Below are 27,002 nucleotides of genomic sequence, written 5' to 3'. Positions count from 1 at the left end.
TCAGTGCTTAAATATTGATGCCAACAGTAATTCAATTTCTGACTATTGCTGTGACCCCAATATAAGCAGCATATCTCTAGGATTGTACTGGACCATCAACAGGCAAAAGGATAAGAAAGAATATCATAAGCCCAAAGAGTTTGTCTCTTGCACAGTCACAGAGCTGAAATGTACGTTTTGTTTCTATTATTATTACTAAGGGAAACGAGACGCAAAAGGAACTTTCCGAGAGGCACAAAGGGCTTTCACAGAACCATCCTTGGCTTGCAGCCTGTTTATTCAGTACCCTCGCCCAGCCAGGCAGGGTTCTGTTATGGCAAGATCAAGCAGATTTCTCTGGTAACCCTACACTACACTGGCAGCCAGACAGTTCGCGTTTTCTGTCCCTCCTTAAGATTTAAGGTGGCTCTTGCCAGGCAGTCAAGCGTCCTCGCTTCCACTTTCAAGACAGCCGAGTGTGTGCAGATGGCATATTATATATTTTTAATTTAATTGTCTATTTAGTGCTTCGAAGTTGAAGAAAGGAGGAGGGAACGGACCACCAGGAAAGGAGGAGGAAGAGAGAGCCGTTCTTCTTCTTTTCTTTCCTCAACAGAACCCAAATGAAGAGCTTGAGAAGCAGCAGGGGGACTCCCCTTTTTGAGGGGAGTCGTTTCTCTTTTTGCAACTCAAGAAAGTGATGGGGGGGGGGTACTCGGCTCTGCACGCACGTGACGGCCACGATCCTCCGAGGCCGAAAGAGGCACGAGTAGGAGGAAGAGGAGGGAGAGGGAGCTCCTCAAAAAGTAGAAACAACGTTGCGCGAAGTTTTGGCGCATGGCGAAGACACACATCCGTGTGATTTCCGCCTGGGAGGCAGATCGGCTGTGTGGCCGCCAAGGCAAGACGGTGCCAGGAAAACTCCCCGCCTCCTCCTGGGGGGAAAAGGGGGGAGGCTGGGAGAGAAGGAGAGTCTGATCTGTCAAGTTAGGGATGGGGAAGAGAAGAATCGGCGGCGTGGCTCGGTTGGTAGGCGAAGAGGGCGACTCCGCAAAGAGCAGCAAGGAAGCCAAGCAGTGCCCCCAAGCCAGAGAGGGGATGGGGATCAGCCCCGCCGCGATCCGACCCCGGAACCAAGCCCCTGCCCCACCCGCCCCCTGCCTGCCTGCCTGCCTGCCCCCTTACCTGAAGACGCACTCTTCCCGGGGCTCCTTGCAGGGGGAGACCAAGCCGCTCTTTTTGTTGAAGAGCTTCTGCAACAAGGTGGGTGTGGGCGGCATTTTGGGAGCGCGCCGCTCTCGCCCCGGCGGGGCCAAGCCCGGAGCAGCCAGCCAGCCAGCCAGCGATCTCCCCCCTCCCCGCGCGCGAGCTGCGACGGCCGGCTAGTTCCGCGAACCCGACTCCATTCGGTGTGACAGTCATATGACAAAAATTAATCACTTGGAGCAGCCGCGGCGGGAGAGGGAGGGGGAGGCGGGCGGGCGGGCGGGGTTTCGCGCGGGCTTCCCGGCAGCCGATTGGCCGCGCGGCCCGGCCCGGCCCAGCCCACGTGGGGAACACGGCGATCCCTGCTTGGCTTTGGTGGAGCGGCGGCGCTTGGGGATGTTTTGGTGCAAGAAAGGAGAGGGAAGGGAAAGGGAGGAAAGTGGGAGGCGCTCGGCCTGGGCTCTCCCGCCAACTTCGCCTCCGATCCGCTGAGTTTTAGCCTACGGAACACGAAACAGGCCGCATTCTAAGACGGAGACGGGAATGGGGACGCCCGAGTGCTCCTTGCGCTTTGGATGAGATGGCTTTGTGGAGTTTTGTCTGGTTTTCCTCCCCACACCCCGACTGGAATTCCACGACCCTGGAGGATGTGGAACTCCTGAGCCGCTCTGGAGATGTTTGAATCTGCACCCCCTCCCAAACCCAACAAGGGTCAATAACAGGGATGCAAAAAAATAAAAGCTTGCCCCATTTGTATTTTGTCACGATCGCAGTTAGTTAGACTCTTGACTTATTAGCGCGCGCCCCCGTGTTTTTGCTTTGGTTCTGCTTCCCCAGAATTAGAATAAAATTGTAGAATTGGAAGGGACCGTGAGGATCACCTGGTCCAGAGCTTTCCAAACTTTTCATGTTGGTGACACACTTTTTAGACATGCAACATTTCGTGACACAGTAATTCAGTTTTACAATCAAAACTAACCCCTTAACAGCCCCAGGAGCAGCGCAGGAACAGTCACGTGACACACAGTACACACTGCAGCCCACACACTAACAGGAAAGCTCTGATCTGGTCCAAACCCCAGCAATGCAGAAACAGCAGAACCTGCAACCCTGGATTTATCATCACCAAAAATTCTGAACTTTTAATTAAGAACATGCGTGGTTCTCAGAGTAATTTAGTAAGGCCCAGTTTAAAACTAAACGTATTTCCATGAACGAGGCTCACCTTGGGACGGCCACGAAGTCTTCCAGCTGCAGCAGCTACAATTTCCCTTTTTCTCTGCAATCCCGAGCTGTACAATTAAATTTCATTCAACACACATTTAAAGCACATGATCCCGGCACAAGGATCTTGCAAACTGAAGTCCCCCCTGACAAAGCTACCTTTCCTTGCACCCCAAGCTGCAGTCCCCAATATTATTTTATGTGCTCTAAATGCAGATAATGTTTGAAATGTGTGGATCTGCTTAAGTATTCCTACTTGCTCACACACACACCCCTCAGGTAGTGCCTCACTTAAGCTTGAAGCAGCAGAACATGCAGACTTTTATGTTGCTCCAAGTCCAAGACAGGTCACTGACATAGGGAAGATGAGTGACTAGGCAGCAGCCACAGTGCTGATGGAAGCACAGAAAGGGGTTCTTGACAGGTGTTAGTAGTCCTCCCCCATGCATTCTCTGAGCATGTGAAAGGACAACAGTCCATGCCTGTCTAATGGGGCCTGCCCCAGCCAATATCCAGTGTTTATTTGGAAGGGCTGCTCCCCATGTTTAGGAACTCTGGGGCAATCAGGGTTCCCAGTCATGTGGCAGGCCCTTTCAGACTAATATAGGGGGTTTATACTGTATTACCATCCTGATCCCTCCTTGGTATGTCCAACTAACACATAGGAGAAAACACTACCGAGAGCTTCTACTCACTTTCATCACTAGCTGTAAGTGCCCATTGAGCCCAAAGAATTGGCATTTGTGTAACTTGCTCTGTATGTAATACCCTGGAAGTATTATACAAAATGATTCTGAAACACACCTGTAAAGGCCCAGATCAGACTGAAAACTTTTTGAACACTGCTCCCTTAATTTTCTTGCTGAGATCCATCAAAAGACAATGGAGTGCACCTCCAGGGGTGTAGTCAAACCGCAGCAATAGCAGCACTGAAGTGACCTCCCTGGGCACAAGCCTGGGCAGTGTGCATGGGGGTCCTGGGCTGCCCAGATGACAGGACCGCCTCTCAGCCTCGCTGTTGTGGTCCAAAGGAAAGCAGAGTAATACATTTGGCACCAGCTTGGCTGCAGAAGTTTCCAGAAAGAGGCATACAAGGCACCATCCAACCGTCTTAGGAACTCCACTCTGGATTTGTGTAAGGTTACGCCTTAGCCTTTCTTCTCCCAAAGATATACCACAAGGCGGAAGTTTAGTATCAGTTTTCTTTTTCCTAGATGGGCTCCATTTCCAGGTTGAGGAGCTCCATCTGGCCTCACTTGCATGTGCAGAAACCACCTTCTTGATTATTGGTCTCATCCACTCAATCCTCCAGATCCAGTCTTTGCATGCAGGGAAGTCCCTAACTCATCAAGGGTTTGAGACCCATCAGCTACCCTTAAAGTACAGTTGATTTACCAGAACAATCAACCTAGGAAGCTGCCTTATACAGAGTCAGACCTTTGGTCCATCTAGCTCAGTACTGTCCACCCAACTAGCAGCGGTTTTCCAGGATTTCATGCACAGTCTTTTCTGGAAATGTCAGGGCTTGAACCTAGGATCTTTCACTTGCAAGGCAGATGCCCTGCCACTGAGCTACGACTCTTTGCCATGGACTACTTTGCTGATCAGACAGTGCAAATGTATATAGTAATGCATGTGGGCTGTGACAGAGAAATGTAAAAGCAAGCTTAGGTATCTCTTCCTAAGCAGAGCTCCATTCATTACCTTTCATAGGTTTCTGTGAGATTCAGGTTCCTCTCCCCGCTTCCTCTTCCCAGGGCTCAGCAAACTGTAACTATGAAGTGAAAGAAGTCCATTGGCATGCTCTAGAAGTGTTATTACACAAACCTACAGTGCTCTGAATAGAAAGAAGGAAAGCATTCCCCCACTTTCCTTTTTCCTGGTGATGTGAAAGCAGCAGCAGACATCACACATTTGCTAATTCCACTCTCAATTATTTCTACTGATGCACTTTAAAATGCCATGTCTAGAGGGGCTCCAATTCTGCAAATACTTACCCATGAGCAGCAGGCGCAGCATATAAATCCCATTATATGCCATAAAATGATCAGACATCAAATCTGCACTGCACATTTCCCACAAGTTAGGAATGTGACTCATCTGAGATGATGTCATTAAAATCCTTCAAAGGATTATTTTCAGCCCTTGTTTCTCAAGGAGCAGTTCCAATGACTTTAGGGAATAGCAGCTACTTCTATGAGTACTATGATTGTGTCTCGCAACCTTTAAGTGTCCAATAGGATACTACAAAATCATGTTCTGTTTCCAGTCCAATTTAACTGGGCAGGGGAAGGGCAGAGTAGGAAAACACAGCATAGCAAAGATGCCTCATTATGGCATTTTAATAAATTATAGGACTATGTAGTCAGTAGCTTCATTCATAACGTAATAGGGAAGAACGGTTTAAAGCACGGACGGCTTAAAGCAGATCAGCTGGGAATCCTGATCACACAGCCCAATCCTGTAGAAAGCCAGTTTTGCCAACCCTATATTTGGCACTTTGCCAAGCACAGAACTGGCAAATCACCTTGTGCTGTGGTTCCCACATGTCATGCAAGGTACTTTGATAGGTGGGTGGGATAATCCTCTGGCATTTGTCAGGTGGTCGACAGATGAGTTGATCCTTGCACCTAAGGTGGCCCATGAGGGTGAGGATAGTAATCTGACCTACCTGGCTAAAAAACCTCTTAGTCAATACAGTGGTACCTCGGGTTAAGTACTTAATTCGTTCCGGAGGTCTGTACTTAACCTGAAACTGTTCTTAACCTGAAGCACCACTTTAGCTAATGGGGCCTCCTGCTGCCGCCGCGCCACCGGAGCACGATTTCTGTTCTCAACCTGAAGCAAAGTTCTTAACCTGAAGTACTATTGCTGCGTTAGCGGAGCCTGTAACCTGAAGCATATGTAACCTGAAGCATATGTAACCCGAGGTACCACTGTACAAGGAATTCATGTTTGCTTTACAGGAATTCAGTAGCAACCCAATCACACACAAATTACATCGACTTTGGCTTTCACCTTTAGTATACATGTGAAGCAGAGTGGAGGAGACTCCTCATTCTGGTCATCTCCACATATACCTATCTCATGCTAGATGGTGCCTGTGATTGGCTCCTACCAGCCAACCAAAAGATGCCACTCTGTCTCTCCAGGAGCCCAGTTGGCTTCCACCCACTGGTGGCACAATGCAGGAAGGGTGAGATTATTTAGTCTGGCTACTCCATTGAAAAGTCTCATGTTTCTTGCAAGATAGAATTTCTGTTGGTGGTCTTTAATTCAAGACGTCATTCACATGCGCAAGTTACTACTTGAAGTGCAGTCATCAACTGATAGGACTTGCATAAATCAATTCGATGCTTGTTGACATGTTTATCAAGGAGTAAGTATTATTATTTTCAGCCAGTCTTGGACTAGAGTATGGTTGGAGGGGTCCCCTTCTGTATAAGCAAGGGCTTTTGTTAGGAACAGATTCTGTCTCTCTTCACCTCCACCAGGCTTATATTATGCAAGATGAAGTTTAAACTGACACCCTGAACAGCTACCTCATGCAGATGGTTCCCGGCTGGAATCAGAAACTCGTTGTCATTCAAAGTACGTTGCTGTGTTTGTGTCAACAGCATTGAAGGCCTCCATCAGAGGTGAATCTTCCTAGTGTGGTGACCTTGTCCTGTTTGATGTTTTGGAAAATAGCATCAAGGAAACCGTGCAGAGACTAAGCTCCACAGTCTAAATAAAGTTGTTAAAAAAGTAGCAAACCGTCAATCAGTGAGGATTATCTTCACCTTCTTGATTACTCTTCCAGAAATAATATCTTGCCAAATTCATCCTTAGTCAGACAAGAGAAACTCATCCCCCCAGTACTTACTGAGCTTTAAGAATCTGATTCCAAAAAGTGGTTTTCAACAATTATATATACACTAGTGGCACAACTGCAACAGAGTACCACTAAGTAAATGTATGTGGAGTACCCTATAGTTTAGTGACAGGTAGCACACACTGCAGGGCAGCAGCTGCATATTGTAACGTGGAAGCCCCATGCATACAAATATAATCAAGGAGACACTCTTAACAGTTCACATGATGCACGTAAGGCCATAAAAGTACTTTGGCCTAAATTAGCATAACCACATCTTCATAGTAAAATATTAATCAAATCTGGTATTTTCATCAAATGCACCTTTTGAAACAATCTTAAAACGCCTTCGCCACTGGCGTTATTTGCACAGGAACATGTAGCATTGTGGATATTTTCTTCAAATGCACAGATAACTTCTAGGCCAGCTTTGTCTTCACGAGGACGTGGAGCAAATGCAATAAATTATTCTTTCAGACTAATCTGGTTAATGCTGCTGTCTCCAAATTCAAGTTCTAGTACACTATCAATAAAGTGTGTGACAAGGTATGATATTCTGAAGACAGAAACTGTGAGATTGAACAGTTACCTGTAGACAACCATTTCACTATAACCCATACACCATTCTAGAAGAATCGTTCTCCAGATTTTGTTTACATTTTTACCCGCTTGAGACATCAACGCTCATTGTCATTCTAAATGTATTTATTTTTGCATGTATCTTAGGTCTTCAAAATACAGCTAGCTGAAATCTTTCTCCTTACGTTCGTAAGGATGTCCACAGAACCTTATGTGATCAGCAGTTTGACAGGCATCAAGGTGCTTTCTAGGCACGAGACTAGTGGAAGTGTGGATGAGCCCTAAGAGACAGAGGTTCCATCCTGTGCTGATCTTCATAGGTGCTTTCATATACTTCCCCCTTCTCTCAAGTAGCCTCCTGTGCAGGTAGCTGAGCACTTTGGTGGTAGCTCTGAAGCTTCTGCTAGGCTTCCCATCTTGGCTCCTGTGGTGTTGGGAGACAAGGGGTGGGACACGAAGAGATGGCCCGGAACCCAGTCAGCTGGTATGGTGACCTGGAATAGGGATACAAAAATCTCTTCAGGATCACTTGTGGTGTAGAGATCTGCTGGGGAATTCTGATGTCCCTGTTCCTCCACTGAGGAGACCTCATATTCCAAGGATGGGAAGAGCTGAACAATGGCAAATTCACTCACTGTAAACCTTACACCAGCTCTGTATTATCCCCATCTTGAAGAGTAGAATGTTGGATGAAAGAGAGAATGCTGCTAGCTTGAGCTATCGGAAAAAGATTCCCAGCCTCAGTGCCCTTCTGGGAGGACCTAAAAAGTGGTTTCCACCCACTTATGCAACAGCACCTGCTCTCCCTGCACACCCCTCTCCCAATCGGTTCTGGGGTTTTCCCAACCCTCCAGAGCAAACAGGGAGGTGGTGTTGGGGGGGGGGAGAAGAGAGGAAGCAGAAGCCCTGTTGTGTAGGCAAGACAACTTTCTTGGATACAACCCAATGGCTCCACTTACTCTTCTGTCTTTAACTGCAACTAGATGTAAAGAAATGAACAGGTAAAAACTTTTGCAGCATGGAGACAACGTAAGATCTGCTGATATTTATGCTTCAAGAGGCATTGTAAAAACACAGCTACAGGAGCTAGCTTAGGCTTCCAGAATGGCAGCTGAAAATAAGTGACAGGAAGCAGAGGCAGATACCAGCAGTTTAGGCTGGAATCAAGACTGAAATTCAGGCAGTTTGCATCATTTGGGTCTCCTGACTACTCTTTCCCTTTATATTATAAGCGAAAGTTAGTAATTAGCGTTAGACAATCCAGTCTTCCTCCTACTCTCTGTGACTCATGGTAGGGAGGGTGCATGCAGGTGGAAATGGTTTTCCACTTTAAACAAATGAAGACTCAAAATGTTTCCTTTGAACTTTCCTTTTATGTATGCTTATGCAGTGGTGCAGATTTTGTATTCAGTACAGAAGTTGGGCAGGTTTCTGCACACCACTCTACATTTTTTTTAAAAAAATAGGTTAAGCAGTTACACATAGAAATGTACAGTCAATATCACGCTACCGACAAAACTTCACAGGGTACACTTTTTGTCCTAAGTGGGCAGACCAGAGTCTACTTGCACAAAATAAAATAAGGAGGTAGGAACAGAGCATTTCTTATGCCAAATGTTAAAGGTTAGAACTTCATTCTGAATTCAGATGCAAGTACTTTGACTCTAACAAAATGCATCTCATTTTTCTACATATACACATCTTAGCTTAATGTTTCAAATCCATATCCATATTCACACACAAGTCAGTTTCACAAGACTAGTTGATGTGAAATATTAAGATTTACAAGTAGATGCTGTTATCCTAAACTGGCTTAAACCGAAGCACTTAAAGTTAAGTTTTAGAAATCAGGCTGAGAGCTACCAGAAGTATATATTCAGCACACATTTTACAATAAAGAAGTGCTTTGCAATACAGGATAGCGGTATATACAAAACATGAGGTAAACACTTGTACTAACTTTTATAATTCCTGATCTTATTTTTACCTACCAGAATATAGATTTCCAGAACTGTAAGTATTTTCAGGATCTTTTTTGGTGTCATAAACTTTCAAACTTAACGAAATCCAAACGTGCAGCTCAGCTTCTTCCTACCATTCCATGTTCTCAATTTCCTGTTTTTTTCTCCTTTAACAAGTAAATGAAATGTTGTACCCTTAGAGAACAGTCCATAAACAAACAAAATACTTTCCCTCAAGGTAACAATAAAGGCCCCCACACTATATTTTCAGGTGTTTTAAATACTCTGTGACAATAAAACTGCAGTTTAGAAGATCATGTACCACTGACAAACAAAATGTTTTGAAAAGTTAGAAAGAAAATAACTACTGAAATCACTGGGGCATCAGCATAATATAAAGAACATCAGTCCCATTCGTTCAGATAGGACTTAGGTGTCCATTTCTTTTTTCTTTTTTACTGAACCCACTGCCCATATAATACGGCTGCAGGGCAGGCTTCTTACCCAACCTAGTTTCCTCCAGATGTTGTTGGACTCTAAGTCCCATCATCCCTGATCACTGTCCATGCTACCTGGGATGATGGGAACTGGGAGGGAGTCCAACAACATCTGGAGGGCCCCAGGTTAAGAAGGATGCTGCTGAGGTTTCTAGAAGGTGCTACCCTCTCTTTCTCTCCCCTACCCCACATTACATGCAGCAGTACTTACCTATTGTTCCTGTAGCTCTAGTATTTTGAACTGGTAATAATATCTGGAAAAGAAATCAATTTGCATTGGGAATTAACTTCAATTTCACTTTTTGAAGAAAATATATCACTTTAATTGACTTACAGAGCTATCCAATCTCCCTGATTCTGCCACCCAGGAGACCCACCATCATATCTACAACCTGGCCTGGAGGTGCCAGACAGAACCTGGGATCTTCTTTCTGCATGAAAGCATCTCATCTACACTGGCAGTGGTTCTCTAGAGTTTCAGACTACAGACATTTCCAGCTCTACCTGGGCAAGCCAGGGGTTGAACCCTGGAACCTTTTGCATACAAAGCAGATGCTCTACCATTCAGCTACATCTCTCACAATCTTTGAGTAATCATGATTTGCCCAGTGACCTGGCAGGTTCTAGGCTGAGCTGGGCTTTCAACCCAAGTCCAAGCCCAATGTCCTTCATATCCCCAGCAATTTGTTTTGTAGATTCAAACAGAAGGGAAGTTTTGTGGCACAACCTATACTTACAAGTAAGGGTTCCTTCAGTCAAAAACAGGAGCTTCAACAGTTTACAACAACAAACAACAACCACCCCAAATCTCTTCCTTGTGTAAGGGGTTCTCACAATAAATACATATTCTGTATCCCCTGTCCTGCTTTACCTTCAGTTGCTCCTGGTGGGGGAAACACTCTTTTTCTTTTCAGTGGGCGTTGGAGAACTTTCAGTGGTCTAGATCCTGGTGAAGCTTTAATGATACAGCAGATTTCTGGAGGGTTACGTAGACACTGAAAGAAATGGAACAAAACTTAGGCCGTCCAACGAGGCATAGACTGGGCTTTGATGCAGCACTGAATTATGAACCAATAGCTTTGGGCTCCCATGCTCCCTCTCCCCTTTTCTCCTCCAGAGGGGCCACGAGGAAGAACCTGGAAGCATTTGCTTCCACTTAAGCAAAGCAGAGTTCCTTTGTTTGCATCTTAACTCAGGAAACTCAAGAATTCAAAAACAGTTAGACAGAAAGTCAGGATTGTAAATCATATTTGATCCTGACAAAGCATCATTTCTCTCGAACATACTCTCGAGTTTGAACATAATGAGGAATTATGGTTGGTTTAAAAGCAAAAGCTTCCAGTCCCCTTTAAAGGTAAAGGTAAAGGACCCCTGACAGTTAAGTCCAGTTGCAGACGACTCTGGGGTTGCGGCGCTCATCTCGCTTTACTGGCCAAGGGAGCTGATGTTTGTCCGCAGACAGTTTTTCCGGGTCATGTGGCCAGCATGACTAAGCCGCTTCTGGCAAAACCAGAGCAGCACACAGAAATGCCATTTACCTTCCCACTGGAGTGGAACCTATTTATCTACTTGCACTTTGATGTGCTTTCAAACTGCTAGATTGGCAGGAGCAGGGACCAAGCAACGGGAGCTCACCCCGTCGTGGGGGTTCGAACCACCGACCTTCCAATCGGCAAGCTCTAGGCTCAGTGGTTTAGACCACAGTGCCACATGTGTCCCTGCGTCCAATCCCTTTTAGGCTGTACCAAAGGAAAAGGAGAAGTGAGTTCACAAGTTCAAGGCTTGGTGCTGCTCATTAACGATAACACTAAACTATGGTAGTAATTTTAATATCTGGAAAAAGCCATGTTTTGTAGGACATTCCGCCAACAGGAAGGTGCCCTAAATGTGTTCACTACAAACATACTCTTTTCACCCCCTACAGGCTCTGGGTGGAAAAAAACCCTGGTTCTGCTATTTTTTCAGCAAAAGTGCATCATCTTAAACGTTTAAAATAATTAAGATGTGGCCAAGTACTGCGTATTCTTGATTGTGCTTTTTTTTTTTTTAATGCAGCTCTACAGTGGACTTTCTTTGTGGCAGCTGCTTGTATAGTCAAACAGGTTTGGGACAGGCCTCACAACATGACTTCTATTTAAATATCCCATCCTCACTTACCATAGATAGGCAATTTTGAGTTTTGGAATCATTTGACATGTTCTCCTGCCCTGTCCATTTAAAAGTATGTACACACACTCTCTCCTAAGTATGTTTGGTTAGCACTGCCGCAAAGGGAAAAATATAATAGAGATATGACCTGATGAATAACACTTTCTGGAGACAGGGAAGCAGGAATGACTTCTTTTGAATTTACATTTGAATGACTTGTGCTTGGCAAGGAAGCTTCACCGAGTGAGACTTTATGCACTGATGAAGAGTCCAACTATATCAAAACAAAACAAAAATGTACAGCACTCTCATTAATACGGATCTAAGATCCTTCAACTAAAAGGTGAAGCAAGCTTTCAAATGAGTCTCCTCCTGGCATCCTATACTTTGCATATACAGCCTGTCTGAGTCATGAGGAAGAATGACAATTAGCCTTCTCTTTGTCAGTACGTGACTGTCACAGGTCACTCAGCTTCTCTCTCCCAGCACACTACTATATAGCCCTAGGGGGTAACTGCAGTTGTTTGTCAGAAGGAAGACAAAAGGACACTTGCATACTGCTTTTCTGAATTGAGCGGAACATTTAGTGTAATACTTGAGAATCTCTGAATATATACTTATCTGTCTTCAGGATGACCTAAACTACTGATAAGGCAAATGAAGGCAATCTTACAGTTTGTTTATGCTTCTTTTCTTTCCTTTTAAAAAAAGCTAGTGTGGCACGTTGAACAGAGTAGACCGAGAGTGAAATCCACACACTACCACGAAGCCAATCGCTATCTCTTTTAAGCCTTTTGTGTATCTTAAGAGATGCATGTTTAATAATAATAATAATAATAATAATAGTAATAACAACAATAATAATGAAATAGTAAAGAGGAAGAAATGAAATTAGTCTGTGGTTTGAACAACAGGTAAGTGGAGATGTACAGCTTTTCCCCTACACTCTGGCCACCAGTACCGACATCTATTTTGCCACATATTTGGAAGCCGCAACGGTTATATATGTGCAATTTTTATATGAATGCAAGTACTTTTCTTCCTGCATGATGATTATTTTCTACACAGGAAAGGTATTGCCTAAAGTGGCCCCCAGATTTCAAAACAGCTACTAGCACATACAGTACTGAGAAACATTTCAAAAGCCAGGAAATTATGCAGATAAATGAGATATAGCTTTTGGCCCACAAAACTGGTTTGAAAATGGCCGTCTGAAACTGATACAAACAACAACACCAAGACCCTGATGTTTTAAATATAAACACATTTCATTGCATTGTATCATTCACATGGAAATAAATGCAAATGGTTACATTTGTTTTGAGCTTATTTTGCTAAACTCTAAATCCTAAACATTAGGAAGAACTTCCTGACAGTAAGAGCTGTTCGACAGTGGAATTTGCTGCCAAGGAGTGTGGTGGAGTCTCCTTCTTTGGAGGTCTTTAAGCAGAGGCTTGACAACCATATGTCAGGAGTGCTCTGATGGTGTTTCCTGCTTGGCAGGGGGTTGGACTCGATGGCCCTTGTGGTCTCTTCCAACTCTATGATTCTATGATTCTTCTGTCTGTAGAAGTGCTGCACTTGTTAATAGTGCTTTATTCTTTCCTATGTTCACTGCTCTGGAACTGCTCTCCGATACAGACATAAAAGTTTATCAGAAGCAAATAGCAAGAGCAATCTGTTCTGCTGTTAATTTTAAAATATTTAATTTCCTTCATATAAAACATCTACCTGCAGCCCCATCCAGTTTCCAAGAATTCCTTTATAAGAGAGAATTCCAATTGTAAACAGATAACCAGATTTTCCTGTAAACAGAATGCTTTGGTTGTATCGCAGGATACTCTGAATTCATTCTGAAAGCAAAATGTCAAGTGAACATGTCTGAGAAGACTCTGGGCTCATCGAGACTTCCTTTTGTGCTGTGTTTCTAGGCATAGGTCTGTGCTTTAATGCCCCCCATCCAAGCACTTTTATTTTTGCGCCAGTTCTTTTCCTGCAAAGCCCCACTCTTTATCACTGAATCAGAGCGAATGGCAATTTGCCCCAAACCCGAATTGCCATTTGTTTTGATTCTGCATTAAAGAGAGAGTTTTCCTGGGGAAAGCGTGGGGGGGGGGGGAGTGCTCAGACACTGAGCTTTAAAGCCCAGACCTGCGCCTAGAAAGCAGGGGGCAAAAGGTAAGTATGGAAAAGCCAACTGAAGCACTAATTCCTGTTTCCTGAACACTAAGTACACCTATCAGTGGAACCATGCCAAAGGGAAGAGAGACTCCCAATTTTGAAGAGGGTTTATGCGTCCAATTCAGCCCACAGACAACAAAAGGCTTATCCATATTATTTAACATGACCCAACCTCCCATCAGCCCTAGCCAGTGTGTCTAATAGTTAGAGACGATGGGAGCTGGGGTCTAACAACATCCCAAAGACCCCAGGTCTCCAGACACCTAGTTTAACTAGTGCCACTTTTGTCTTTTGCCAGCTTTTGCGTTGTAATTTACCACAGCACCATTCAGTATAGTTTCTGCATCTTCTTAGCCTTGCAGCAGCTCTCTAACCCCCAAGTGCAGCACTCCCCATTCCCTTAAAGCTTAGCAGTTGAAAACAACTTACCATGCCAGTACCTGGCTGTGCAGAGCCTAAGGTTTCAGCTGCAATTCCACAAAATTTGGCTGGACCCAATACATAAGGAGAGGATGAGGATGAGGAAAACAGTACTCTTTTTGTGCACTTCATTTTCCTGGGTTGCTGATCTTTAGTCTACAGAAACATGAAGAATTGTATAGTTGTATCATCAACACTTGTAAGGGACGTACTTAAAAGTGTTTTAGATAGCATTTTGAGCAATTGAAGTGCTTTGTATACATCTCAGTAATTCTTATGAACAATAGCAATGATGAAACTCTCACTTATTATCCTCATGTTGCAGGGGAGGGAGAAAGTGATAGCAGCTTGCTGAAGACCAACTAGTAATCTCATGGCAGAGGAGAGATGAGATTTAAATCAAGGTTTTAGTCGCTGCACTATACTTCATTAGGACTAGGGTCACATGACATTCCCTGGAAGATGGCCAGCCAATAGAGTGCTTGACCCATTTTATGTTCACTAAAAACATGACATTTGTTCCAAATGATCTCAGCACACAACACTAACAATTCCCAATTCCAAAATCTCAGTGTGAGGCCAAAAGGGCAATGTGAGGAGCAATCTAGATATCTGCTATGAAGCTTGTCTTTGCACAGTTTTTTCTTTTAACAAATAGCTTTCCTCTCATGAATAGAAGCCACCCTTTATTTTGATCAAGACCACACACACACAAACATATTTGTAAAAAGAAGATTCTGCTAGGGAATGGTTTGCCCCTCTACTTTGGCCTTCACTGAGCTCACACTGTCAACTATTTAAGGAGTTACACAGAAGAAAAGATAACCACGCCCACTTAGAAGAACAAGTAATAGCCACTGACTAGAGATTCTAGATGGAAAGTGGTTTCATTTTATGTAAAAAGATTAGTTGAAAGATAAGCCGAGAGCACCTTTCTATAATATATGAAAAAAATGAATTTGTACCACTAGGGCCCAGTGAGTTTCTTTTGAGGATGCCTCAGGTATAGCAGCTTCCTTCTCCAAAGGTTTACCAAATTTAGAGCCTAAGTTACCAGAACATTTTTATTTGGGTGGCTATTTAAGACAGGTTGAAGGGACAACCTTAATTCTGTTGTTTTATAATTGGATGTTCTAATGATTTCCACGAGATCAATTTGAAATCCAACTTCAAAAGTAAGAAAACAAGAGGTGCTTAATCATTACCCACCCAAATAATTCAATTTACAATGGAACACAGAAAGCTGCCCCATCAAGTGCATGGGGAGGACCAGGGAAGAATTGTGAGAGCAGAGTCAGCAAGCAGGGGAAGGGTTAACAATCCCACTGCGCCACCATAGCATGATCTGCACCTATTTTGAAGTTGTAGCATCAAGTGTAGCCCCCTTCACTCAGCACTGGCACTAAGGTGCCATCATGTGATTACTGCTTGAGCTCCTGCCCTGGCCCCTTGGTCAGGGTGACTGATCCAGGGTAACAGAATGCTCATCTAAAGATGGGGCCAGGCAGTGTGCCAGGACTACAGCCCCATCCCCAGTAAACCCATGATGACCCCTTACTGGATTTTTAAATAAATGAATGAAAGGACTACAGTCAACTGGAGATTATTATCACACTCCTGTCCAGATTCATCTATAGGTAGGATGGATAAAATTATAGAATTGTAGAGTTGGAAGGGACCATGTGGGTCATGTAGTCCAACCCCAACAATGCAGGCATCTTCTCCCCAACATGGCCTACGGCTCTGAGATTAAGTCTCTCATACTCTACCGAGCCACTACAGTTAGTTGTCCACCACACCACTATCCCAATTCACACATGGCAACCTATGAACATTAAACTCATCACCTTTTTTGTTTGTTTTTGAGGCAATAAGGAGGCTCCAAATGATTGCAATTCAGGTGTCTTTTCCTTTGCAGGCAAAATTTTGCACACTTGTTTCCCTGAGAAAACAGGACGAAAAATAATTCATCAATTTGACTGCGCAAATTGGTCCAGCTACTTCTCTGTCTCAATTCTGTGCTGCAGTTTGGGGGTCATGGGCTGATCTGCAGTCATTTACTGGCTGATCTGCAGAGCCATTCATTCGGCCTCAATTTCTGAGCTTTTAACCACCCCTTAACACTATGTGGCTTGTCCTTTTCACTCAATTTTCTCTTTCTTTCCCTTTTTTTTAGTGGAATGAGATTCTTAAATGGTATGTGTGTCTGCAAGTATGAAAATGGGGTGGGGGTGAGCTACTCTGGATGAATCACTTTTCAAGAGTCCACAAACACAGTTGCCATGGTAACCAGGAAGGACTGGGGTGCAGTCTGCAGCCAGGAGGAGCCACTGTATTTTGCAGTTTTGTTTTCAAAAACCGCCAGCATTTTCCCTGTTTGCAGTCAGTGTTCCTGCCATGCCTTGCAGCGTTCTAATTGCCTGACTGAGGAGGAAGAGGCAATGGCATGTTTACTTCCCTCATTCTGCTTTAGTGCTGGCTTCCATGTTCACCTCTTATTCGGCTCTGCAGCTGTTTGAGTTAAAGGAATTTCAATGCCAGGAGGGCCACCAAGCCAGGCAGAGAGGGGCAACCTTTTAGGGTCATCATTATACACAGGCCCTGTCATAGGCGCCGACTCCATGGGGCCTGAGGGGGCCCGAGGCCCCTCAAAAATTCGTTTGGGGGGGCTCTGCCCCCCCAATAATTTAAGAAAATTATTAGTTATATTATGCTTTGTAAAATCACAAAATTATGTTGGTATTTTTTATTTTCCTTGTTTGACGATAGTTACCTTTTAAAATACATTCAGTAATGAGTTAAAACAAAGCCACTCCCGATCTAGAGAGGGGGTGGGGTTGCGGACTCTCGACCCATCAACAATCTCGCGGAGCTGGCGTCAGCCCCGCGAGAAGCGGGGATTCCCCTTAGCTCATTAATATTCACCGCTCACGGCGGCAGCCAATTGGCTGCCGCAAAGGGCGGGCCCTCACAGGTTCACTTAAGGTCGGGGCAGCCCGGGGCTCGCCCCTTTCGTTCCCCCAGCAGCAGCGGTTTGGAGGTCTTGGGCCCCCCCAATATTTTTTATAAGTCGGTATGGGCCCCCGCCCCCCCAATATTTTTTATAAGTCGGCGCCCCTGGGCCCTGTGGCCTGAACTTGTTATTTTAAAAGCACACAGCAAAAACAAATCTGCTAGTCGTGTCACATAACTTGCAACTTGTTTGTTTTAAATAACATTATTTACCTGCAACTACAGCTGAAACACCTGTCAATTCAGAACGTGATTTCTGCTTTGATAGCCTGCCACAGTAAGAAAATAAAAAGGCGAAAGTAAGAAAGTAGTTATATGCTTAGCTGCTCACAAAATTTCCATTAAGATCCAAGTGATTTCTTTCCTAACTGGCTAATATCACTTCAAATTTAGTGAAAATACACTGGCTAATGAGTCAACAGACTAATTAATACTGTATCTTCAATTCTGCCATAATGGGATGCTCCACCAATGTGTTCTCTTTGCGAGAGGGGATTTCCCTGGCTACAGCTGTTGCTTCTTAATGGCCATGGCGAAGGCAGTGCTTTATGTAGCTGCCACAATCAGAGTCATTACTCCAAGCAGTTGCATATATACTGTCTCTAAAAAAGAGAGCAGTCACACAAAAAAATATTGTTATGCGTTTGTGGGGTGCCTGAATTCCATTTCTAATTCCTGGACCCTGCTTATAATTCCTGGGTGTCAGATACTCGACCCCCTCTCTCAACTCATAATTGGCTAGAAAGACAAAAGCCTCTGAAGTAGAGTTTTAGAACTGGAAGGAGAGCAGTTGTTTTTAGGATTGCAGTTGGGGATGACGTTGGTTGGAGAAAAAATAGTTGCCGGCTGTGTCAGCAAGCCCGAGAGAAAAGTGGCAGTCTGTTAAACATAGCAAGCTGACCAGAGGGTGATGGCTGATTTTTGCAGGCATCCAAGACTATGGCCATGGGAGGGGCAAGAACCTTTTGGAGTGTTAATGCTTTGAACCCCTCCATCGTAGACTCAGGTTGTATATACAGTATGTGTAAATAAACCGTATACCCTAAAGACATCACAGTCTCCACTGTGGCTCATTTCTTTAGAAACACAATCCCTGGGCAAGCACCTGGAACCCCTGGAATCTCACACCGCTCGGAGACTGGGGTGGCATGTAACAATATTTTGCTTAGGTATTACCTTGTAATGCTCTGGTCTTTTTTTCCTAAAGTGGTTTCTAGAAGAGATCAAATGTGAAGAGTGTGATCAAGGTAAGCTAGAGCAATACAGCACAACATAGGGCTTATCCACACCTCTGCTTGCCCCATGCCCAGAAAGCACAGGTCTGAGCTTTTCTGCTTGTCCTGTGCTTTCAAGGCATGGGTCCAAGAGGATTTTCGCTTGCCCCTTGCTTTCCCCAGGAAAATCAGCTGTTTAGCCCTGAACTGGAACAAACGTCAATTCACAGAAAAACAAATTGACATTTGTTCCGATTGCTTCTTCCCCAAGAAAAATAGGTGCTGGAGCTAACCATGAAGTTGTTATAGTAAGTCGCTGGGCAGCTGGGGCAGCCCTGAATAGATGCTGGTTTGACACAGGAGACGGACTGAAGAAAAGGATATACGAATTTGCCCCACCCTGTAGCTTGACCAATCGTGTCTAGGATGCTTAATCTTTCCTCTTCAAACCATTTTAGTCTTCCCATGGTCTCATCATCAAGCTGCTTTATTTCCAGACATCCAACTCTGCCACTTGGAGTGTGGAAGCACCAACTCAAGTTCCCGACACCCACATTTGCTGCCCTCTGCATCAAAGAAAGGTTTAAACTCAAGCTGGCAACCAAACACTTATGTAACATGTTCAAGGTTACCCAATATCTGTGAAAGATTTGGCACATGTGGCATCTTGTCTATGTTGATGGCTTTGCTGGTATCCAAGAGGGTTGAATTCCTGTGCCCAAGGCATTCTTCTTGACCAGTGCTTTTTTCTAAAACACATAACACAATATGGTTGCTACCGTCTTTCTGAAATGCTTGAAGTTCTACAATGCTAAGTTTGCTAACATTGCATTTGTAAGCTGATCACTCTTGAAGAACCTCCACAGATTTCAGTTGGCTTATTATGGCATAAAGTGTAAAGACTTTAGATCCCCTCCCTACAAACAATAATTGAGAATGTAATTTGAAGCACTTGTTCAGCAATCGATGCATGGTTGATTGCCCAGTGCTGGGGTTAAGCCAATCAAAAAAATGTAGTATAGGTCAAGAATTGCCAAGGACACTCTGAACTCTAGCCTTGGATTAAATGGTCATTCTCTGACCAAGTTAAGAGGCATTTGGCAACAATCAATTAGCAAAGCTTTCCCCACTTGACTATGTGATGGGCTTGATTAAGCAAATAAAAATGCAATGTAGTCAGGCCTTACAGCAGGGATGTGGAGTCAACTGCTCTCCAAATGTTTTTCCTCTCTGGGACAGCTGAGTCAGTAGACCATGAGTCTACTAGACCCTGATCTCAGGGTCATGGGTTTGAGCCCCATATTGGGCAAAATATTCCTGCATTACAGGGGGTTGGACTAGATGACCCTCGTGATCCCTTCAAACTCTACAAATTCTAAGATACTATGATCCCTGACTATTGGCCATGCTTGCTGGGGCTGAAAAGAAAGCAACATCTGGAGGGCCACAGGTTCCCAATTTCTGCCATACATTTGCAACTAAAAAATATAGATGAGAGCACACATGCTTTTCTCAAACGGTCACTCCCACATGTAGAGCATAAGCATGCATACCTAATGTGTTTTCATCTCTGAATATCTCAGGTGATGAATAAGTACTTGCTCCATCACTAGATTCTGTATTAGAGCACAGAGAAGACTCTTCATCCAAACACTGCAGCAGAAAATGTGAAACACCTGTGGGTAATGTCATTCCTGGAAATAAAGGGGAAATGAGATCAGGACACTGCTCAGTCTTCAAGTGCTCATTCAGGTACCCTGATATGCTGGGCACCTATAAATGCATACAAATGTTAAGATCTGGGTTTCAGTTTGAAATAAAAAGACTGTATGTTGCAATAGGTTATACAATATAGTCCTGTGAACAGAAGGCAGGCCACATGAGAGAAGGATGGAGAACAGCAACAGTAATAGGTTCAATTGGATTAGTTTTCATTTATTATTATGTTACATGTCCTAAATTTCCTCCAAGGAGCTCCAGGTGACATACATCCACATGGTTCTTTCCATCCCTCTTTTACCCTCACAATAACCCTGTGAGGGAGGTTTGATTGAAAGATGGCAACTGGGCCAAAGTAACCCAGTGAGTTTCATGGCTGAAAGCGCATTTGAACCATAGTCTCCTAGTCCAATACTCAAACCTCTGCACTTGTTTCAGTATACATGCAATGTTCAGCTTCCATCATAAGCAGTAATATATTTATTCTATATAAAAGGAATACTGTAGGTATCCTGGAAATGATAAACAGCACCACTTCTATGTAGTGCCATGGTTTAAAATGGTTAATTAAACTGAACAGAACAGGTTTATAATATATTAACAATTTTTCATAAGAATATTGAGGATTTCAACAAAGTAACTGGCGATCCCTTTTCTTCATCAGATGGGCAGTGGACCAAATGACCCAAAGTGCACAATATGATTAGGGTGGAAATAAGACTAGGACTTAGGTGCCATCAGCCACTGTGAGCAGTCAATTAAAAGGATTGTTGATGGGAATGAATATTAAGTTATTATCCACATATTTGGGCTATACAGATCCGCAAGGCATTAAAAGTTATATCCTGGTCTACAGACTCGTGCTCAAAATCTACTTGAATTTTTAGAAGTCTGTTATAATTAGTGATGTGAAGGCCTGGAATTCCTCCCCCCCCACCCCAAGAAAAAATAGTGGGGGGAAGAACCTTTCCTCCAATTTTTCGGAAATAGGAAAAAACTGGAAAAACGTTTTTCTGTGTTTTTTTAAAAGGTCTGCAAATCTCTAGTTATAATACATAACCAAGTACATGACCTAAACCAATGCTGCTAGCACCAACTTGAAGCCCAAGCATTCAGCAAAGCTATCTAGAACACCCACTGGTATTTCTAGATCAGAGGTGAAGAACCTGTGGCCCTCCAGAGGTTGCTGAACTACAACTAATTATAACTTCCAGCAGTCCAAGTGCTCAGGGATTATGGGATTATGGGAGTTGTAATTCAGCAACATCTGAAGGGCCAAAGGTTATTAACTCCTGTTCACCCAATAATTCATTTTTTTTCTGCCCTTCTTCTTCTTATGTAGAAGGCTGAACAAGAAACACTAGTGATATGCATTGCTCCTGAGGAAAGCTTCAGCGCTGGCCACAGAGTTGGGCTGGGGGAATTAAAATTGGGTTGGGGGAACTAAAATATTAACATGAGGACTAGTCACATTAGGGAACTTGGAATAATATTTAGAAGAATACAGTTCCTGATCCAGTATGCTTAAGCATACTCACCTGATGTAGTTTCACTATATCTCGCACTCTCTTTACTTGCAGAGCTTAAATGCAAAGAATCCTAAAAACAACAGTGAAAGATGCAGATGACAAGGTATGACGTAGATAAAACTGTGATTTCCCTTATGACCATACAAAATTCATGAAAATAATTTCTCAGAAAGAAACAGTTCTGCACAGTTTTGTCATTAACAAAATATTCCTTAACATTGATCAGAGCAACTCTTGGATTTGAAATGTATTATCAATGGCCACATGGAAGCAATTTTAAATTATGTAAATTGTTCATCTGCAGAAGGTCATCAAGCAGAATGGGAGAATTTCTCATTCACCACAAAGCCCCAGAATTTCTTCCAAGCACAGTCTCTGTTAAGATCAGAGGTTCTGTGTGGAGACTAACATGACAGAGAATAATTTAAAGCTGAACCCATATGGTGGTTATTTCCTGGGCACTGAACCTCTATAGTGGTATTGTCAACTTGTATAAATTTCATTGTGATTGATGCACATTTCCAGCTACTATCCAAGTCAATGTGAATAGAGCATAACCATGAACTTACCTGGACAATATTCATAGGTCTTTATGACAATTCATCTGTTCCACACCAACCACTTGAAACAGTATGACTTCTAATATTCCTCCACACTAAAATTCTCCCAGCAATCAGAGAGGCTGGTACACTAATTATGCTGGTGACTACTACAAACCCTGATATTTCCACGTACCTCAGAGAGATGGATTTGCCCCCACTTTAAAGTCAGAACCACAGAATACATACAGAAACAAGCTGGTGCTTTCCATATATTTTGAATTATAACTCCCATCATCCCTGACCACTTACCATGCTGCCTAGGAGCTAGCATGGCTTAATTGTGATTTTGGCTTAGTGTGATGTGCAAACCAGCTCCATGACACACCACTGGCTGCATACAAAATACTGTATATGTATTTTGATTGGCTGGACTCTGAAGGTGCAGCAGTCTTTCGTTTTTACCCTACTAGTAGTACATAGATTTGTTGGGATTTAAGAGGTTTAACAATTAAATACATACCTTTAATACAACAGTGCCCATTTTACTGATACTTTTATTCACCTCCATGCTTCTGTTTTCATTTTCATTTAATTCAGTGCTATTGGGGGGAGGGGGAAATACAACACAAATATGGGTCTGTATTTTTCATAGACAATTTCAAACCAACTCTGATACCTGGAATTTCTGAGAAGAATTATTTCTTTTAATCTGAACTTAAACCAACACACTGACAACAGAAATTGGCATTATTATTGCTTGGGGATGTTGCTCAAAACAAGGCAAGTCCTTTCTGTCCTGGCCATAACGCCTATAAATACAATTAAAGCTGAATTGCATCATCATATTGACAGTTTCTAGACTGGTGGTGTGGAACTTGGTGCTTTCCAAAAGTTGTTGGACTCCAAGCCATCAGCATAGCCAATTGTCAGAGTTGATGGGATTTGTAGTCCAACAACATCTATGGGGCCTCAAGTGCTCAAGACCTTCCCCCAGATCCAATAATAGAATAACTGGAATCTATACCTTTGTTCAACTGAAAGACAGTCCATCTGGGTCACCCCAGAGGCTTCTTGAATTTTGGGCAATGCTTTTTTAAAGGCATTTCCAATTTGTCCTACAGGGAGAAAAAAGTGAATGTTTAGCCAAACACAGGATTATGATCCAACAGAACAAATATTGTATAAACTGTATAAATTGATATTAACCTAAAGTCCTACATTTACCCAAAGGATTTGCTCTGTTGTAAAGAGAGAGTAAGAATCATCTCTTTGTGTTAAGACGTCACAGTTGTTTGGCATTCACCCAACTTGTATACAGGTGCTAAGTGAAGGGCTTCAATGTAATTATTTCTGGTGCCCCGAGTATGTGCAAAATTCAAACCGAGATAATGCACATTCCTCCATGACTGTTTGAGATTATTTATATTGAACAGGGAATGTACACAGTTTCTTCTTCATGGATTATGTGCACATTTTCTTTGAGTGTATATTAGCCACTCAACTTACATTTCCATAGACGCATACACACACACTTACACACACAAGGGGTTCTGCCCCTGCTCACCAACCCCCTGGGCTAACTCCCCATTCTTTAAACTTCACCCATAAACCCCATAGCCCGTCCCCGACCTCCATGCAGCCCACCTGACATCATAGTGACACCAGGCAATGTTTCCCTTTGAAGCCCTGATTGTTGGGACTTCAAGTGACCCATGGGGCTTTCAAACCTCGGGGGCAAGGGTTGAAGGATATGGTGTGTTGGATGTAAGCTCCCATCTACCCATCAGATTACCAAACATGGCTGAAGAGAGGTTTAATGGAGAGGGCCTTCAAAGTGCAGCTTGCTAAACTGCTTGGTGAAACACCCTTCCCTGCTGCAATTGCATTTAATGGAGGGCAGCAAACACTTCACCCAGCAGATTGCTAAACACTGGGTGAATGGCCTACTTACCCTTCTGTTAAACCTCACTGCGGGATCATTTATTGGAATGCTCCATTAAACAGTTTGCCTAGGCTGGCCTGCCATTCCTCACTCTGCAATTGGTGCGGCTGCCTAGGTATGTATGGGAATATATGCAGGACTAGTTCATATGTCACAGTAACTACATGGTTTGTTCTTGGTTGCAGCTCATGGTAAACAAGGAAAGAGCTTAACCATGAGCCTAGGTTTGTACAACAAGCTAAGCCAACCCAAACTCATCGCAGTACAGGAGTAAAATGACTTGGGGGAAGTAAAGCAGCTGTGAGATCCTCTTCAGGAGTCTGCACAGCCCTGATACACCATAGTATGGCATGCAAACAAAGCAAAGACATGTGCACATACAGTTGGGTGCATTAAAAAACATGTTAACCCACCCTGAACAGATTCTCTTCAAGGTCAGTAGATTACTCCACATTTGTTTCGTTTGTGTATCGGCTACGGACAACACAACTCTAGCAAGTCAACAAAGAATGAGCAAAAGAAAACCTCAGAGTTGCACTATAATGGAATTTCTGCTCTCAAAAGGAAGGTCCTAGTACAACTGTGAAATCAAGACACCTGTTAAGCTCTCATTCTCCAGAGATTTGCAAGAGCAACTCCTTTGCACCTTTTAATTTTCATCAGGTTTTGCTATCAGTTTCTTTAAAAAAGAAATTAAGGCAAATCTTGATACTCCCAAGACTTAGTACAATATCAGAAGGCAAAAAGCTCCCCCTACTGACAGTCCAATTTAATGCACTTGGTAAACCAAGCCTATCTGGATCAAAAGCTTTTGCTGCGCAGTTTTAAGAGCTGTTTAGGTAGATTCAGTGTTTTTTTTCTTTAAAAAATTTTTTAGGGGTGCTCTCATTTTCCTACTCATATTGAAATACTGCCCCTCAATGAGGCTAAACCTAGATTCACAAAATATTTAGGGGTATGCATACCCCTGCGTCCCCCAAGAAAAAAGCACTGGGTAGAATAATCATCAACAGGTTACATTTCCACCTATTCTTCACACGGGTAAATACTCCATATGGTAAGACTGCAGTCATACTTAGTCTTTATCCTCCTCCCCGTAACAAGGAGCTTTTTGTCATGTGACTGAGGGATATGTCACAATGAAGCAACACTTTACTTCAAAAATATTTGAGAATAATCTGCAAATCCCTCTGGGAACAACAGGATTTAAGCAGAGGTGGATTTAGGGCAGCATGACTGGTTCTACTGCAATAGGGGGAACCACAACTATGATGTACTGAATTGAGCCAAACAGGTGGTGAGAGGAAGGGTGCTGAATTTTGGCTGCCCACAAGGCGACACTGAAATCTGAAAGACCAAAGTCCACCACTGACTTAAGTGTGCATAACTATATTCAGATTTACCACCTGCTCTTTGCATTTCAAGAGGGGCAAATTATTTTGGCGACAGATGAGAACAAACCTACTCCTGAGAAGACATAGGGCTGCTCCACTAGACTTCTAATGTCAGTTTGGGGCACACTACATCACCCCACAAATCCTAGCATGCAGCAGCAGACCATATGTGAACACACAATTGCGTACAGGAGTCGTTGCCCAGTGTAAGAGAATGGCGCTGAGCAGAGGAGCCCCAGAAAGCACCATAAATTTAGAAAGTGGCCTGAGAGGGTGGGGATTCAACAGCTTGGAAAAACACCAGGTGATAGGAGTGTTGCTTTCAAAAACCGTGAGAACTTTGGAAAAGGCAAAACAGCAACTGGCTTAAGACCCAATCTTATGCCTGTTTACCCAGAAGTAAGTTTCACTAGGTTCAATGGTGCTTGCATCCTAAGACAGGATTCCACTGTGAGGTGGCTCAAAGGGTAGGATTCATCCTTGTATGCCCTGGGGACAGCTGATTTGTATTTGCAGCTGGTGATTTTTATCTGGGATGGTAAAGACTGACATCAGGACCGAGTTCATTGTTGACATTCAGTGTTGCAGAAGGAGCACATACTGGAGTAATGAGCTCAGTGTTGTCAGGGTCTGAGCAACTGTGACAAAAACTATGAATACAAACCAAACTAAGGAAAGCAATGAGCCCCATCTCTGTGTCCCATGTAATGCATTTAGCAGGCCAAGCGGCTTTCTACAATACTCATCAAGACATAGCAGGTGAGATAAGCCCCCAACACATTCACAAACACCTCACCCTCTTCCCCACTACCAATTTCACCAATAAAGTGTTTCCATTAAGAGTGGCTACATTAAGAGTACATAAAGTGACTACATTAAGAGTACATTCTCACCCCTACATATTTTTAGACAGTACAGTGTAGAGTAGTTAGGGCCTTTGTGCCACTACGCAAAGACACAATAAATATTGTAATTAATCCAGACAAACAGGGATGTGATGGGGAAGGACACAAGGTAGTTGCATGAACAATTACTTCTGACATGAGATTCCTGCCGAGGTCCAGAAAGCAGATCTAGGCGCAGCTGACTCCCTTTGGCTTTAGCATTCCTTTTACCTACAGCAGCAGATGCTGCCGCAGCAGCTGGGATAGGAGATGCACAATGGACATTCTGTTGAGCCCGCCTCTTCCGGGAATAGGAACGCAATTTCACCCAGTCCATCCTCTTTATTTGCTTTTCCTCACAGCAATGCTGCCTACAAAGCGGTAAGAGGCAATACTAAGAAAAGAGGTTCTGAAAAGTAAAATATAATCCAAGCACAGATGCCAGGAAAAACCAAAACCATGACCTTTAGGGAAGGGAAGAGTCTTATTGGTGGATTGCTGGCTTTCTTGAAACTTCTTTAAGCTCCTGTGGCTTACTCCCTGAAGGATTAAACAAATCCATATTTACCCCCATATTATCCTATATTAACTCACTGTATAAAGGGGCTGTCAGCCCCACAGAACACAAATGTTTTCACTGGAGCTCAGTGTGCCATAGAGTACGTTCAATTCTAAACCCAAATATCCCCTCACCAAATTAAACACACATACACACTTC

The 27,002-nt window shown here is 43.5% G+C and overlaps 2 protein-coding genes across 4 annotated transcripts in view; both read right to left on the bottom strand.

Moving 5' to 3' along the window:
- The window catches only part of FNIP1 (folliculin interacting protein 1), an 89,390-nt gene extending 88,001 nt beyond the window's left edge, over positions 1-1,389 (bottom strand). For all 3 annotated transcript variants that reach the window (XR_014153739.1, XM_081851053.1, XM_081851054.1), the window contains exon 1: positions 1,165-1,389. Coding sequence is in view for 2 of the 3 variants with exons in the window: in XM_081851053.1 (XP_081707179.1) it covers positions 1,165-1,259 (95 nt within the window). In the remaining variant the exon portion in view is untranslated. The remainder of the gene's footprint in view (positions 1-1,164) is intronic.
- Positions 1,390-9,510: 8,121 nt separating this feature from the next.
- Positions 9,511-26,621, bottom strand: MEIKIN (meiotic kinetochore factor; the record flags this gene model as incomplete). The annotated part of the gene is made up of 13 exons (XM_081851089.1): positions 9,511-9,553; positions 10,171-10,294; positions 11,596-11,721; positions 14,058-14,204; positions 15,896-15,990; positions 17,274-17,329; positions 18,237-18,273; positions 18,907-19,023; positions 19,828-19,968; positions 21,532-21,592; positions 22,585-22,663; positions 23,089-23,179; positions 26,435-26,621. 13 exons carry the CDS (start codon positions 26,619-26,621, stop codon positions 9,528-9,530), a joined length of 1,287 nt encoding a protein of 428 aa, XP_081707215.1. The 3' UTR covers positions 9,511-9,527.
- Between the last annotated feature and the right edge of the window lie 381 nt (positions 26,622-27,002).

The sequence above is a fragment of the Podarcis erhardii genome (genome assembly GCF_964252035.2).
Source record: "Podarcis erhardii genome assembly, chromosome: 2".
In the NCBI taxonomy this organism is placed as follows: domain Eukaryota; kingdom Metazoa; phylum Chordata; class Lepidosauria; order Squamata; family Lacertidae; genus Podarcis; species Podarcis erhardii.
The sequence above is the reverse complement of the archived record's forward strand: the minus strand, read 5'-3'. Positions and strand labels throughout refer to the sequence as shown.